The following is a 15,290-nucleotide window of genomic DNA, read 5'->3' as shown; positions in this document are numbered from 1 at the left end:
CCATTGTTTACGTGACGTTGTCAGCTAGCCCGTCTCAGCGACTCCGTGTATCCAAAGGCAATGTCTAGGATAGTATTGACACTGGAAACCACTTGTGGATGTGACAGCTCCAACGCAGTGCCACCTCAGACATCGGCTAAACACGGTGAATGGATTGAATCTAGGCCTGAGGCTTTAGACACAACTTAAAACAACAATGTTGACTTCACAAACACCTTGTATTGTTTTGGAATTGGTTTGTCGAAATCTGATGAGTCTTATTCGGGTTGAAGCTTTAGTGAGTTTGAAAGCCTGTGTCAAACATTTCTATGCAAAAAGATATCATACACAATGTACGTCTTTTATTTAATACATAAAAACAAACGATAAAAACATCAAATACACATTCTAGAATGTACAACAGCATTGTAAATGGTACAGTATACAGGAATTGTACAGTATTCAGTAATAGTCCCGTGTATCTCAGTTGGTAGAGCATGGCGCTTGCAATGCCAGGGTTGTGGGTGTGATTCCCACGGGGACCAGTACATGAAAATGTATGCACTCACTACTGTAAGTCATTCTGAATAATAGTGTCTGCTAAAATACAATTACAGTAATTCATTGTTTTACATATTTCTTTATAAAAAAAACTAAAAGCCTTATACAGTATAAACATTTTTTTTTGTGAGGAAGTTTGTATCTTAAGTATGAAAAAGTTGATCAGGGTCGTATTCGGTAGGGCACACAGCAGAAAACAGAAACGTTCAAGTAGTCCCTTCATGTTTCAGTTTGTCTTATTCCACTTGGTGCCTTATAAATACCATCCCCATTTTGAGTGATGCTGTTGGTTTATCAACCAGCTTCACTTCCAAAACACAGTGGTTCAATCAGAGAGTTATCCACTAACGTGTCATTGTAAAAGTACTGTACTTTACAACAATGCAGCATTAGAATACAAAATATACATGTTACATGTATGTTGTTTTTTAAATAAAAAAGACCACTTTAAAATACTGTATGTATCGTATGAAAATCAAGTCTACCCTTTGCGGGGTAAAATTGATGGGAGGAATAGTGTGTGTTCCGGGTTGGGGTCAATTCCATTTCAATTCAGTGGATTCAGGAATGCATTGAGGAAAATGGAATTGACCCCAACCTTGGTGAAGGCCTATTCACTCTTTATTTTCATTCAGACACAGACATTAGCTAGTTTGGAAATGTACAGTGGATGAGGAAGTGGTGGGTTCCACGCAGGGTTCCTCTCCAGGTTCCACTCTTCAGGTTCTCTACTAGGATTCTCAACCGGTCATCAGACAGGTTCTGCAGCAGAACTGGCGGAACAGCTTCTTCTCACACAGCCGGTTGGACTTTACCATCTCACAAAACACCTCGTCGGCTAGAGAGAGAGAGAGAGAGAGAGAGAGAGACTTCATAGATTATACACACAGCTATGTCCTCTCCCACACTTTCCTCCCTTCCCCTATACAAACTTTCTGTGCCAATCCTTTACTACTACACAAACCCCCCCTTTCCCAGTCATCCTCCAAAAATGCCCTCTCCTCACCTCTTTCTCCACTCTCAGCCCCCTCCCTTCTGCCCTCCTCATGACCTCTCCTTGTCCCCTCCTCTCCTAGATCTCCTTCTCTACTACATCCTTTCTCCATATCCATCCATTCTACCCTTTCCGTGCCGTCTCCTCCTTCATCCTCTTCCTCCTCTTCCGTTCTCACTTTGCTATGGCCCCTTTACTCTGTTAGAATATTCTTTCTAGTCCGGTGGTGGAATTGGGTCACTGTAGAGAGTCCGTGGTGCAGAGAGAGAAGCCTGTTAACCACAGAGAGGAGCCCAGACCAATCCTGTTCCCTGTTATACCAAAGCTCCCATGGAGGTGTGAGGCCCTGGTGAGGCCATACAAAGGCACTGTTTACTCATAGCAACATTATGGCTGCTCGGCCAATACTTTCAGTGCGTCCCAATTGGCACTCTATTCACTATGTCGTGCACTACTTTTGACTAGGGCCCATAGCCTTTCCCTCCCTCCCTCCCTCCCTCCCTCCCTACCTTATATATCTCACAGGCTGCTACAGCCATGGGCCCTAGTTGCTCTTTCAAACCCAAATCACATCCCTTCCTCTCACATCCTGCGGCATGCAATTGAGAAACACCCCTGGAGACCTGAGCGAGCGAGCACCCCGCAGGGCCCAACAACTGAAAGTAACTAAAACTTAAGGTGAGAGAATCTGAACGTGAAACATTTCCTAAAGGCACAAACGTAGGGGTGTTTCTTTAAAAAAAAGTATTGGGGAACGAGCTACGAGGTTTGCAGAAGGCAGCAGACCTGTGTTCAAATACTATTGGAAATAATATAAAATACTTTATCTGTGCTTGATTGAGCTTGCCTGGTGTAATTGGCCAATAGAATAGTCCCAAAACTGTAAACACTGACCATCTGGCACTCCGAGCAGGAAAAAGCAAAAGCTGAAAGTTTTTTTTAGAGATTTCTAATTGTATTTGAACCCAAGTCTGGAAAGCAGTGTGTCTATTCCTATATCCAATATCTTGCTGAGTGCATCCAATTGGACGAACTCCGCCACTGTAAAAACAGAATAAACAAACATTTCACAAGATGTCTCGATAGCCACCTACATACAGTATGTGAAACATCCAACATTACAGCTCTATATCCCCTGGATAGTGGCTTAGTAAGGCTTAGCAAGACAGACCTAGACTCTTCTCATTCATTCTTTACCTCACCTTCTTGGACGGGCCGTTAGGGTTGTAGAATGCAGAAACAGGCACGTTAGACATAAAGCGGGCCAACATGGTAATCTAATGAACATGGTAACCTCATAAACATGGTAACCTAATGAACATGGTAACCTCATAAACATGGTAACCTAATGAACATGGTAATCTAATGAACATGGTAACCTAATGAACATGGTAACCTAATGAACATGGTAACCTCATAAACATGGTAACCTAATGAACATGGTAACCTAATGAACATGGCAACCTAATGAACATGGTAACCTAATGAACATGGTAACCTCATAAACATGGTAACCTAATGAACATGGTAACCTAATGAACATGGCAACCTAATGAACATGGCAACCTCATAAACATGGCAACCTCCCAACTCCCCTCTCTGACCGACTCTCTCCCAACTCCCCTCTCTGACCGACTCTCTCCCAACCCCCACTCTCTGACCAACTCTTTCCCAACCCCCCCTCTGACTGACTCTCTCCCAACTCCCCTCTCTGACCGACTCTCTCCCAACTCCCACTCTCTGACCGACTCTTTCCCAACCCCCCCTCTGACTGACTCTTTCCCAACCCCCCCTCTGACTGACTCTCTCCCAACTCCCCTCTCTGACCGACTCTCTCCCAACTCCCACTCTCTGACCGACTCTTTCCCAACCCCCCCTCTGACTGACTCTCTCCCAACTCCCCTCTCTGACCGACTCTTTCCCAACTCCCCTCTCTGACCGACTCTCTCCCAACTCCCCTCTCTGACCGACTCTCTCCCAACTCCCCTCTCTGACCGACTCTCTCCCAACTCCCCTCTCTGACCGACTCTCTCCCAACTCCCCTCTCTGACCGACTCTCTCCCAACTCCCCTCTCTGACCGACTCTCTCCCAACTCCCCTCTCTGACCGACTCTCTCCCAACTCCCCTCTCTGACCGACTCTCTCCCAACTCCCCTCTCTGACCGACTCTCTCCCAACTCCCCTCTCTGACCAACTCTCTCCCAACTCCCCTCTCTGACCGACTCTCTCCCAACTCCCCTCTCTGTCCGACTCTCTCCCAACTCCCCTCTGACTGACTCTCTCCACACAGCCAAATAGCATTAATAGAGTGTTACTGTAAGTCAGGAGGAAACACTTGAACACTACCTTTAAATATCTTATTCTATACCACCATCACCGTGTCATATGAATGTCGTCCCACTCAAAAACAACAAACCATCTTGGTGTGATGTTGTTATGATAATATCATGTCAAAGAAAAACTATCATATTTTTCAAGTAAAACTAGTATTCGCATTGGTACCTTTGTCAACCATCGCAAATGTTCAATTCAATTACATTTCCTAGTCAGAATAAAATGGCCCTTTTTCTGAAATGACACTCGTCACGATCCATTGTGAATGCCTACTGTATGAATCATTAACCACAGCTCCAAAGCCCCACCACCACCACACACTTCAGAAAAGGGAGGAAGCCCATTCAATTGAAAACGCCTCTGCTCGGTTCAGTTATGGCGGTAAAAAGACCAACTAGTTATTACAATAATGACCAAGCAGCTGGTTCTGGCTGTGAGAGCCGAAAGCTGAAAGCAGCTTCTAAGAGCCTAGCTGCAGTAGCTACTGTATCTGGCTCCCAAGTGGCATCCTATTCCCTATATAGTGCACTACTTTGGACCAGGGCCCATAGGGTGCAATTTGGGATGCAACTTGATGCTCCGAGAGAGAATTCAAATCACTTGTTAATGGCAATTACATGCCTTTCAGAACCGCCACCTACTTCACTCAGGGTGAAAGAGATTAAGTGTGACACAGGGGTCACAGTAATGACATTGTTAGCACCCCTCGCCAATCTGTTCTGCATTCACACAATTCATTCACACAAGCCTCCTGTATTAACATCCCACCAGAGAAAGAACTGTTGGGGTATGTGTCACCACCGCTATTTGTGTGTGTGTGTGTGTGTGAAAGTGTGAAAGTGTGAGTGTGTATTTCAGGCCTTTTGAGTGACCCTCAACAAGCTCTCATACACTCACCATTGTTACAGGTGGCGTTCACGATGCACATCCTGCTGACGAGGTTGTAGCTGTCTTTGCACTTGACGCAGGTCGTCCCGGGGCCGTCGCAACTCAGGCAATTCTCCTCACACCTGGACATCGCACCCACACAATAACATGGAGGGACAAAAGAGAATGAGAGAGAATGAAAAGAAAGAAAGAGTATGGGATACGTCCAGAAAACAAGGTGGGCCTTTTTCCCCCCAGAGAGATGTAGAAATAGAGAGACAGAGAGAGGGGAGGTTGAGAGGGAGAAAGAGACACAGGGGTAAAGAAAGAGAGAGGGGGAGGTTGAGAGGGAGAAAGAGACACAGAGGAGTAGAGAAAGAGAGAGGGGGAGGTTGAGAGGGAGAAAGAGAGACATAGGGGTAGAGAAAGAGAGGGGGGGAGGTTGAGAGAGAGAAAGAGAATGTATTGGATAATGAATAGCGACAAGAAGACAATTATGTTATAAATAGTTATGGAAGGGTCTGACCTAGTGGGTGATGGGACAGGGTCTGACTTAACGGGTGATGGGACAGGGTCTGACCTAACGGGTGATGGGACAGGGTCTGACTTAACGTGTGATGGGACAGGATCTGACTTAACGGGTGATGGGACAGGGTCTGACCTAACAGGTGATGGGACAGGGTCTGACTTAACGGGTGATGGGACAGGGTCTGACCTAACAGGTGATGGGACCGGGTCTGACCTAACGGGTGATGGGACAGGGTCTGACCTAACAGGTGATGGGACAGGGTCTGACCTAACGGGTGATGGGACAGGATCTGACCTAACAGGTGATGGGACAGGGTCTGACCTAACAGGTGATCGGACAGGGTCTGACCTAACAGGTGATGGGACAGGGTCTGACTTAACGGGTGATGGGACAGGGTCTGACCTAACGGAGGATGGGACAGGGTCTGACCTAACAGGTGATGGGACAGGGTCTGACCTAACGGGTGATGGGACAGGATCTGACCTAACAGGTGATGGGACAGGGTCTGACCTAACAGGTGATCGGAGAGGGTCTGACCTAACGGATGATGGGACAGGGTCTGACCTAACAGATGATGGGACAGGGTCTGACCTAACAGGTGATGGGACATGGTCTGACCACAGGGTCCCTGTCCCATCACCTGTTAGGTCAGACCCTGTCCCATCACCCGTTAGGTCAGACCCTGACCTAACGGGTGATGGGACAGGGTCTGACCTAACAGGTGATGGGACAGGGTCTGACCTAACAGGTGATGGGACAGGGTCTGACCTAACAGATGATGGGACAGGGTCTGACCTAACAGGTGATGGGACATGGTCTGACCTAACAGGTGATGGGACAGGGTCTGACCTAACAGATGATGGGACAGGGTCTGACCTAACAGATGATGGGACAGGGTCTGACCTAACGGGTGATGGGACAGGGTCTGACCTAACGGATGATGGGACAGGGTCTGACCTAACGGGTGATGGGACAGGGTCTGACCTAACAGATGATGGGACAGGGTCTAACTTAATGGGTGATGGGACAGGGTCTGACCTAACAGGTGATGGGACAGGGTCTGACCTAACAGATGATGGGACAGGGTCTGACCTAACGGATGATGGGACAGGGTCTGACCTAACAGGTGATGGGACAGGGTCTGACCTAACAGGTGATCGGACAGGGTCTGACCCAACGGGTGATGGGACAGGGTCTGACCTAACGGATGATGGGACAGGGTCTGACCTAACAGGTGATGGGACAGGGTCTGACCTAACGGAGGATGGGACAGGGTCTGACCTAACGGGTGATGGGACAGGGTCTGACCTAACGGGTGATGGGACAGGGTCTGACCTAACAGGTGATGGGACAGGGTCTGACCTAACAGGTGATCGGACAGGGTCTGACTTAACGGGTGATGGAACAGGGTCTGACCTAACAGGTGATGGGACAGGGTCTGACCTAACAGGTGATCAGACAGGGTCTGACCTAACGGGTGATGGGACAGGGTCTGACCTAGTGGGTGATGGGACAGGGTCTGACCTGACAGGTGATGGGACAGGGTCTGACTTAACGGATGATGGGACAGGGTCTGACCTAACAGGTGATGGGACAGGGTCTGACCTAACGGAGGATGGGACAGGGTCTGACCTAACAGGTGATGGGACAGGGTCTGACTTAACGGGTGATGGGACAGGGTCTGACCTAACAGATGATGGGACAGTGTCTGAATTAACGGGTGATGGGACAGGGTCTGACCTAACGGAGGATGGGACAGGGTCTGACCTAACAGGTGATGGGACAGGGTCTGACTTAACGGGTGATGGGACAGGGTCTGACCTAACGGATGATGGGACAGGATCTGACTTAACGGGTGATGGGACAGGGTCTGACCTAACAGGTGATGGGACAGGGTCTGACTTAACGGGTGATGGGACAGGGTCTGACCTAAGAGGTGATGGGACCGGGTCTGACCTAACGGGTGATGGGACAGGGTCTGACCTAACAGGTGATGGGACAGGGTCTGACCTAACGGGTGATGGGACAGGATCTGACCTAACAGGTGATGGGACAGGGTCTGACCTAACAGGTGATCGGACAGGGTCTGACCTAACAGGTGATGGGACAGGGTCTGACTTAACGGGTGATGGGACAGGGTCTGACCTAACGGAGGATGGGACAGGGTCTGACCTAACAGGTGATGGGACAGGGTCTGACCTAACGGGTGATGGGACAGGATCTGACCTAACAGGTGATGGGACAGGGTCTGACCTAACAGGTGATCGGACAGGGTCTGACCTAACAGGTGATGGGACAGGGTCTGACTTAACGGGTGATTGGACAGGGTCTGACCTAACAGGTGATGGGACAGGGTCTGACTTAACGGGTGATGGGACAGGGTCTGACCTAACGGAGGATGGGACAGGGTCTGACCTAACGGGTGATGGGACAGGGTCTGACCTAACAGGTGATGGGACAGGGTCTGACTTAACGGGTGATGGGACAGGGTCTGACCTAACGGAGGATGGGACAGGGTCTGACCTAACAGGTGATGGGACAGGGTCTGACCTAACAGGTGATGGGACAGGGTCTGACCTTGTGGGTGATGGGACAGGATCTGACCTAGTGGATGATGGGACAGGGTCTGACCTAGTGGATGATGGGACAGGGTCTGACCTAACGGAGGATGGGACAGGGTGTGACCTAACGTATGATGGGACAGGGTCTGACCTTGTGGGTGATGGGACAGGGGGACAGAGAGTGGATTATGGGACAGGGTCTGACCTAGTGGATGATGGGACAGGGGAGAGAGAGTGGATGATGGGACAGGGGGCGAAAGAGTGAATGATGGGACAGGGGGCGAGAGAGTGGATGATGGGAGTGTGATGGGACAGGGTCTGACCTAATGGGTGATGGGACAGGGTCTGACCTAACGGGTGATGGGACAGGGTCTGACTTAACGGGTGATGGGACAGGGTCTGACCTAACGGGTGATGGGACAGGGTCTGACCTAACGGGTGATGGGACACGGTCTGACCTGACAGATGATGGGACAGGGTCTGACGTAACGGGTGATGGGACAGGGTCTGACTTAACGGGTGATGGGACAGGGTCTGACCTAACAGGTGATGGGACAGTGTCTGACTTAACAGGTGATGGGACAGGGTCTGACTTAATGGGTGATTGGACAGGGTCTGACCTAACAGGTGATGGGACAGGGTCTGACTTAACGGGTGATGGGACAGGGTCTGACCTAACGGAGGATGGGACAGGGTCTGACCTAACGGGTGATGGGACAGGGTCTGACCTAACAGGTGATGGGACAGGGTCTGACTTAACGGGTGATGGGACAGGGTCTGACCTAACGGAGGATGGGACAGGGTCTGACCTAACAGGTGATGGGACAGGGTCTGACCTAACAGGTGATGGGACAGGGTCTGACCTGACAGATGATGGGACAGGGTCTGACTTAACGGGTGATGGGACAGGGTCTGACTTAACGGGTGATGGGACAGGGTATGACCTAACAGGTGATGGGACAGGGTCTGACTTAACGGGTGATGGGACAGGGTCTGACCTAACAGGTGATGGGACAGGGTCTGACTTAACGGGTGATGGGACAGGGTCTGACTTAACGGGTGATGGGACAGGGTCTGACCTAACGGAGGATGGGACAGGGTCTGACCTAACAGGTGATGGGACAGGGTCTGACCTAACGGGTGATGGGACAGGATCTGACCTAACAGGTGATGGGACAGGGTCTGACCTAACAGGTGATCGGACAGGGTCTGACCTAACAGGTGATGGGACAGGGTCTGACTTAACGGGTGATGGGACAGGGTCTGACCTAACAGGTGATGGGACAGGGTCTGACTTAACGGGTGATGGGACAGGGTCTGACCTAACGGAGGATGGGACAGGGTCTGACCTAACGGGTGATGGGACAGGGTCTGACCTAACAGGTGATGGGACAGGGTCTGACTTAACGGGTGATGGGACAGGGTCTGACCTAACGGAGGATGGGACAGGGTCTGACCTAACAGGTGATGGGACAGGGTCTGACCTAACAGGTGATGGGACAGGGTCTGACCTTGTGGGTGATGGGACAGGATCTGACCTAGTGGATGATGGGACAGGGTCTGACCTAGTGGATGACGGGACAGGGTCTGACCTAACGGAGGATGGGACAGGGTGTGACCTAACGTATGATGGGACAGGGTCTGACCTTGTGGGTGATGGGACAGGGGGACAGAGAGTGGATTATGGGACAGGGTCTGACCTAGTGGATGATGGGACAGGGGGAGAGAGAGTGGATGATGGGACAGGGGGCGAAAGAGTGAATGATGGGACAGGGGGCGAGAGAGTGGATGATGGGAGTGTGATGGGACAGGGTCTGACCTAATGGGTGATGGGACAGGGTCTGACCTAACGGGTGATGGGACAGGGTCTGACTTAACGGGTGATGGGACAGGGTCTGACCTAACGGGTGATGGGACAGGGTCTGACCTAACGGGTGATGGGACACGGTCTGACCTGACAGATGATGGGACAGGGTCTGACTTAACGGGTGATGGGACAGGGTCTGACTTAACGGGTGATGGGACAGGGTCTGACCTAACAGGTGATGGGACAGTGTCTGACTTAACAGGTGATGGGACAGGGTCTGACTTAACGGGTGATGGGACAGGGTCTGACCTAACAGGTGATGGGACAGGGTCTGACTTAACGGGTGATGGGACAGGGTCTGACCTAACGGAGGATGGGACAGGGTCTGACCTAACGGGTGATGGGACAGGGTCTGACCTAACAGGTGATGGGACAGGGTCTGACTTAACGGGTGATGGGACAGGGTCTGACCTAACGGAGGATGGGACAGGGTCTGACCTAACAGGTGATGGGACAGGGTCTGACCTAACAGGTGATGGGACAGGGTCTGACCTGACAGATGATGGGACAGTGTCTGACTTAACAGGTGATGGGACAGGGTCTGACTTAACGGGTGATGGGACAGGGTCTGACCTAACAGGTGATGGGACAGGGTCTGACTTAACGGGTGATGGGACAGGGTCTGACTTAACGGGTGATGGGACAGGGTCTGACCTAACAGGTGATGGGACAGTGTCTGACTTAACAGGTGATGTGACAGGGTCTGACTTAACGGGTGATGGGACAGGGTCTGACCTAACAGGTGATGGGACAGGGTCTGACTTAACGGGTGATGGGACAGGGTCTGACCTAACGGAGGATGGGACAGGGTCTGACCTAACGGGTGATGGGACAGGGTCTGACCTAACAGCTGATGGGACAGGGTCTGACTTAACGGGTGATGGGACAGGGTCTGACCTAACGGAGGATGGGACAGGGTCTGACCTAACAGGTGATGGGACAGGGTCTGACCTAACAGGTGATGGGACAGGGTCTGACCTAACAGGTGATGGGACAGGGTCTGACCTTGTGGGTGATGGGACAGGATCTGACCTAGTGGATGATGGGACAGGGTCTGACCTAGTGGATGATGGGACAGGGTCTGACCTAACGGAGGATGGGACAGGGTCTGACCTAACGGAGGATGGGACAGGGTCTGACCTTGTGGGTGATGGGACAGGGGGACAGAGAGTGGATTATGGGACAGGGTCTGACCTAGTGGATGATGGGACAGGGGGAGAGAGAGTGGATGATGGGACAGGGGGCGAAAGAGTGAATGATGGGACAGGGGGCGAGAGAGTGGATGATGGGACAGGGGGCGAGAGAGTGACATGGCTCAACAAGAACTGTAACAATGTAAAGCAATAGAAAGAGAAAGAGGTGATAGACAGAGACAGAGACAGAGACAGACAGAGACAGAGAGAGAGACAGAGACAGAGACAGAGAGAGAGACAGACAGAGACAGAGAGAGAAAGTGAGTGGAGTCACAAGATAGACTAAGTTGATTTAAACTGGCCATACTGATTAGGATTAGTTATTTGCGATATGATTAGGTTTTTCATCATTTTTTAAAAACCGGTGGCTTTCAATAGTAGATCGAAATAGAACAACATAATATTTGATGTTTCTGCATGCCAATAATAAAGCCCTCTTTTTCAGACTCTCATATGATGTGATATATACTGTAAACAGGTTCTCTCTCTCTCCCCCCTCTCTCTCTCTCTGTTGCTCCTTCTCTTGTAATTAAAACCTTTCCTTGCCCTGTTACCCATGGGTCATAGCCTTTACAGATATTTTATTGCCTTCTACCATCGTGGCCACGAGCCACCCACACCCCTTCTCTTCCTCCTTTTGACTATCCATCTGTTCCCCTGCCATTTCCAAACCAGAGAGAGTAAACAAGAAAGAGAAACTGAGAGGGAAGCAAAGATAGAGGAAGTGAGAGAGGAAGAGAAATAGAGTGAGGGGGGAGACAGGGGGAGAGAGAATGAGAGCTAGAGAGAGAGAGAGGGAGAGAGAGAGAGAGGGGGGGGAATAGAGAGAGAGAGAGAGAGGGGGGAGTAGAGAGAGAGAGAGAGAGAGAGAGAGAGAGAGAGGGGAGAGAGAGGGGGGAATAGAGAGAGGGGGGGGGGGATAGAGAGAGAGAGAGAGGGGAGAGAGAGCTAGAGAGAGAGAAAGACAGAGATATGTAAAGAAGGAAAGAGTGAGCTAGAGAGACAAAGAGAGAGCAAGACGATGACATTGAGAAATAACTAAAGAAGAACCCATCCCTGGTGCCATCGCAAAACCATGACCTTCTATCAGAGCCTCTATTTGTTCCTGACATCTCCCATAAACCACTGGACTGATTTATAAAAATCCCTGTGCGTCAAAAACAGCTTTCTCCCTCCCCACTCCTCAGTGGAAAGAGAGGAGGGATAGCGAGAGGAGAGAGAAAGAGAGATAGAGGAGAGAGAGAACGAGATAGAGATTGAGAAAGCGAGTGCCCCTCTCCACTCCACACTCAGTCATTACGGTGAGCTAAAGGGATGTTGATGCTGCCATTAAATTCTCAGCGTTGGTGCAGGTGAGATTTACACCCTCAGTCAGTCCTGTTGATCTTGTTTGACTGAACAAAGCCATCTGATTTAAAGACAATTATGGAGATGACAAAGAATAATGAGTGTAGCAGAGGGAGAACAGACAGAAGGATATAGTGGAGCAGAGGGAGAACAAACAGAAGGATATAGTGGAGCAGAGGGAGAATAAACAGAAGGATATAGTGGAGCAGAGGGAGAACAAACAGAAGGATATAGTGGAGCAGAGGGAGAACAGACAGAAGGATATAGTGGAGCAGAGGGAGAACAGACAGAAGGATATAGTGGAGCAGAGGGAGAATAAACAGAAGGATATAGTGGAGCAGAGGGAGAACAGACAGAAGGATATAGTGGAGCAGAGGGAGAACAAACAGAAGGATATAGTGGAGCAGAGGGAGAACAAACAGAAGGATATAGTGGAGCAGAGGGAGAACAGACAGAAGGATATAGTGGAGCAGAGGGAGAACAGACAGAAGGATATAGTGGAGCAGAGGGAGAACAGACAGAAGAATATAGTGGAGCAGAGGGAGAACAGACAGAAGGATATAGTGGAGCAGAGGGAGGAGGAGCAGAGGGAGAATAAACAGAAGGATATAGTGGAGCAGAGGGAGAACAGACAGAAGGATATAGTGGAGCAGAGGGAGAATAAACAGAAGGATATAGTGGAGCAGAGGGAGAACAGACAGAAGGATATAGTGGAGCAGAGGGAGAACAGACAGAAGGATATAGTGGAGCAGAGGGAGAACAGACAGAAGAATATAGTGGAGCAGAGGGAGAACAGACAGAAGGATATAGTGGAGCAGAGGGAGGAGGAGCAGAGGGAGAATAAACAGAAGGATATAGTGGAGCAGAGGGAGAACAAACAGAAGGATATAGTGGAGCAGAGGGAGAATAAACAGAAGGATATAGTGGAGCAGAGGGAGAATAAACAGAAGGATATAGTGGAGCAGAGGGAGAATACACAGAAGGATATAGTGGAGCAGAGGGAGAATAAACAGAAGGATATAGTGGAGCAGAGAGAGAATAAACAGAAGGATATAGTGGAGCAGAGGGAGAACAAACAGAAGGATATAGTGGAGCAGAGGGAGAACAAACAGAAGGATATAGCAAAGCAGAGGGAGGAGGAGCAGAGGGAGAACAAACAGAAGGATATAGTGGAGCAGAGGGAGGAGGAGCAGAGGGAGAATAAACAGAAGGATATAGTGGAGCAGAGGGAGAACAAACAGAAGGATATAGAGGAGCAGAGGGAGAACAAACAGGAGGATATAGTGGAGCAGAGGGAGAACAAACAGAAGGATATAGTGGAGCAGAGGGAGAATAAACAGAAGGATATAGTGGAGCAGAGGGAGGAGGAGCAGAAGGATATAGTGGAGCAGAGGGAGAACAAACAGGAGGATATAGTGGAGCAGAGGGAGAATAAACAGAAGGATATAGTGGAGTAGAGGGAGAACAAACAGGAGGATATAGTGGAGCAGAGGGAGGAGGAGCAGAGGGAGAACAAACAGGAGGATATAGTGGAGCAGAGGGAGGAGGAGCAGAGGGAGAATAAACAGAAGGATATAGTGGAGCAGAGGGAGGAGGAGCAGAGGGAGAACAAACAGGAGGATATAGTGGAGCAGAGGGAGCAGGAGCAGAGGGAGAATAAACAGAAGGATATAGTGGAGCAGAGGGAGAACAAACAGGAGGATATAGTGGAGCAGAGGGAGAACAAACAGGAGGATATAGTGGAGCAGAGGGAGGAGGAGCAGAGGGAGAATAAACAGAAGGATATAGTGGAGCAGAGGGAGGAGGAGCAGAGGGAGGAGGAGTAGAGGGAGAACAAACAGGAGGATATAGTGGAGCAGAGGGAGAATAAACAGAAGGATATAGTGGAGCAGAGGGAGAACAAACAGGAGGATATAGTGGAGCAGAGGGAGAATAAACAGAAGGATATAGTGGAGCAGAGGGAGAATAAACAGAAGGATATAGTGGAGCAGAGGGAGAATAAACAGAAGGATATAGTGGAGCAGAGGGAGAATACACAGAAGGATATAGTGGAGCAGAGGGAGAATAAACAGAAGGATATAGTGGAGCAGAGAGAGAATAAACAGAAGGATATAGTGGAGCAGAGGGAGAACAAACAGAAGGATATAGTGGAGCAGAGGGAGAACAAACAGAAGGATATAGTGGAGCAGAGGGAGAATAAACAGAAGGATATAGTGGAGCAGAGGGAGAACAAACAGAAGGATATAGTGGAGCAGAGGGAGAACAAACAGAAGGATATAGTGGAGCAGAGGGAGAACAAACAGAAGGATATAGCAAAGCAGAGGGAGGAGGAGCAGAGGGAGAATAAACAGAAGGATATAGTGGAGCAGAGGGAGAACAGACAGAAGGATATAGTGGAGCAGAGGGAGAATAAACAGAAGGATATAGTGGAGCAGAGGGAGAATAAACAGAAGGATATAGTGGAGCAGAGGGAGAATAAACAGAAGGATATAGTGGAGCAGAGGGAGAATACACAGAAGGATATAGTGGAGCAGAGGGAGAATAAACAGAAGGATATAGTGGAGCAGAGAGAGAATAAACAGAAGGATATAGTGGAGCAGAGGGAGAACAAACAGAAGGATGTAGTGGAGCAGAGGGAGAACAAACAGAAGGATATAGTGGAGCAGAGGGAGAATAAACAGAAGGATATAGTGGAGCAGAGGGAGAACAAACAGAAGGATATAGTGGAGCAGAGGGAGAACAAACAGAAGGATATAGTGGAGCAGAGGGAGAACAAACAGAAGGATATAGCAAAGCAGAGGGAGGAGGAGCAGAGGGAGAACAAACAGAAGGATATAGTGGAGCAGAGGGAGGAGGAGCAGAGGGAGAATAAACAGAAGGATATAGTGGAGCAGAGGGAGAACAAACAGAAGGATATAGTGGAGCAGAGGGAGAACAAACAGGAGGATATAGTGGAGCAGAGGGAGAACAAACAGAAGGATATAGTGGAGCAGAGGGAGAATAAACAGAAGGATATAGTGGAGCAGAGGGAGAATAAACAGAAGGATATAGTGGAGCA

At 49.5% G+C, this 15,290-nt stretch overlaps 1 protein-coding gene across 5 annotated transcripts in view; it reads right to left on the bottom strand.

Annotated features, from left to right (window-relative positions):
• Nucleotides 1–321: 321 nt before the first annotated feature.
• The window catches only part of LOC110526694 (proprotein convertase subtilisin/kexin type 6), a 100,206-nt gene continuing 85,237 nt past the window's right edge, over nt 322–15,290 (bottom strand). For 3 of the 5 annotated variants that reach the window (XR_016496901.1, XM_090239118.1, XM_090239116.1), the window contains 2 exons: nt 4,766–4,878; nt 322–1,378 (listed from right to left, as the gene is read on the bottom strand). Coding sequence is in view for 4 of the 5 variants with exons in the window: in XM_090239118.1 (XP_090095244.1) it covers nt 1,281–1,378; nt 4,766–4,878 (211 nt within the window). In the remaining variant the exon portion in view is untranslated. Of the gene's footprint in view, nt 1,379–4,765; nt 4,879–10,330; nt 11,018–15,290 lie in introns of those variants that run through there. The other 2 variants (XM_090239121.1, XM_090239119.1) reach the window with 2 other exon arrangements.

The sequence above is a fragment of the Oncorhynchus mykiss genome, chromosome 6 (genome assembly GCF_057628025.1).
Source record: "Oncorhynchus mykiss isolate SJ-2025 chromosome 6, ASM5762802v1, whole genome shotgun sequence".
Lineage (NCBI taxonomy): Eukaryota > Metazoa > Chordata > Actinopteri > Salmoniformes > Salmonidae > Oncorhynchus > Oncorhynchus mykiss.
This window is presented reverse-complemented; position numbering and strand designations above follow the sequence as displayed.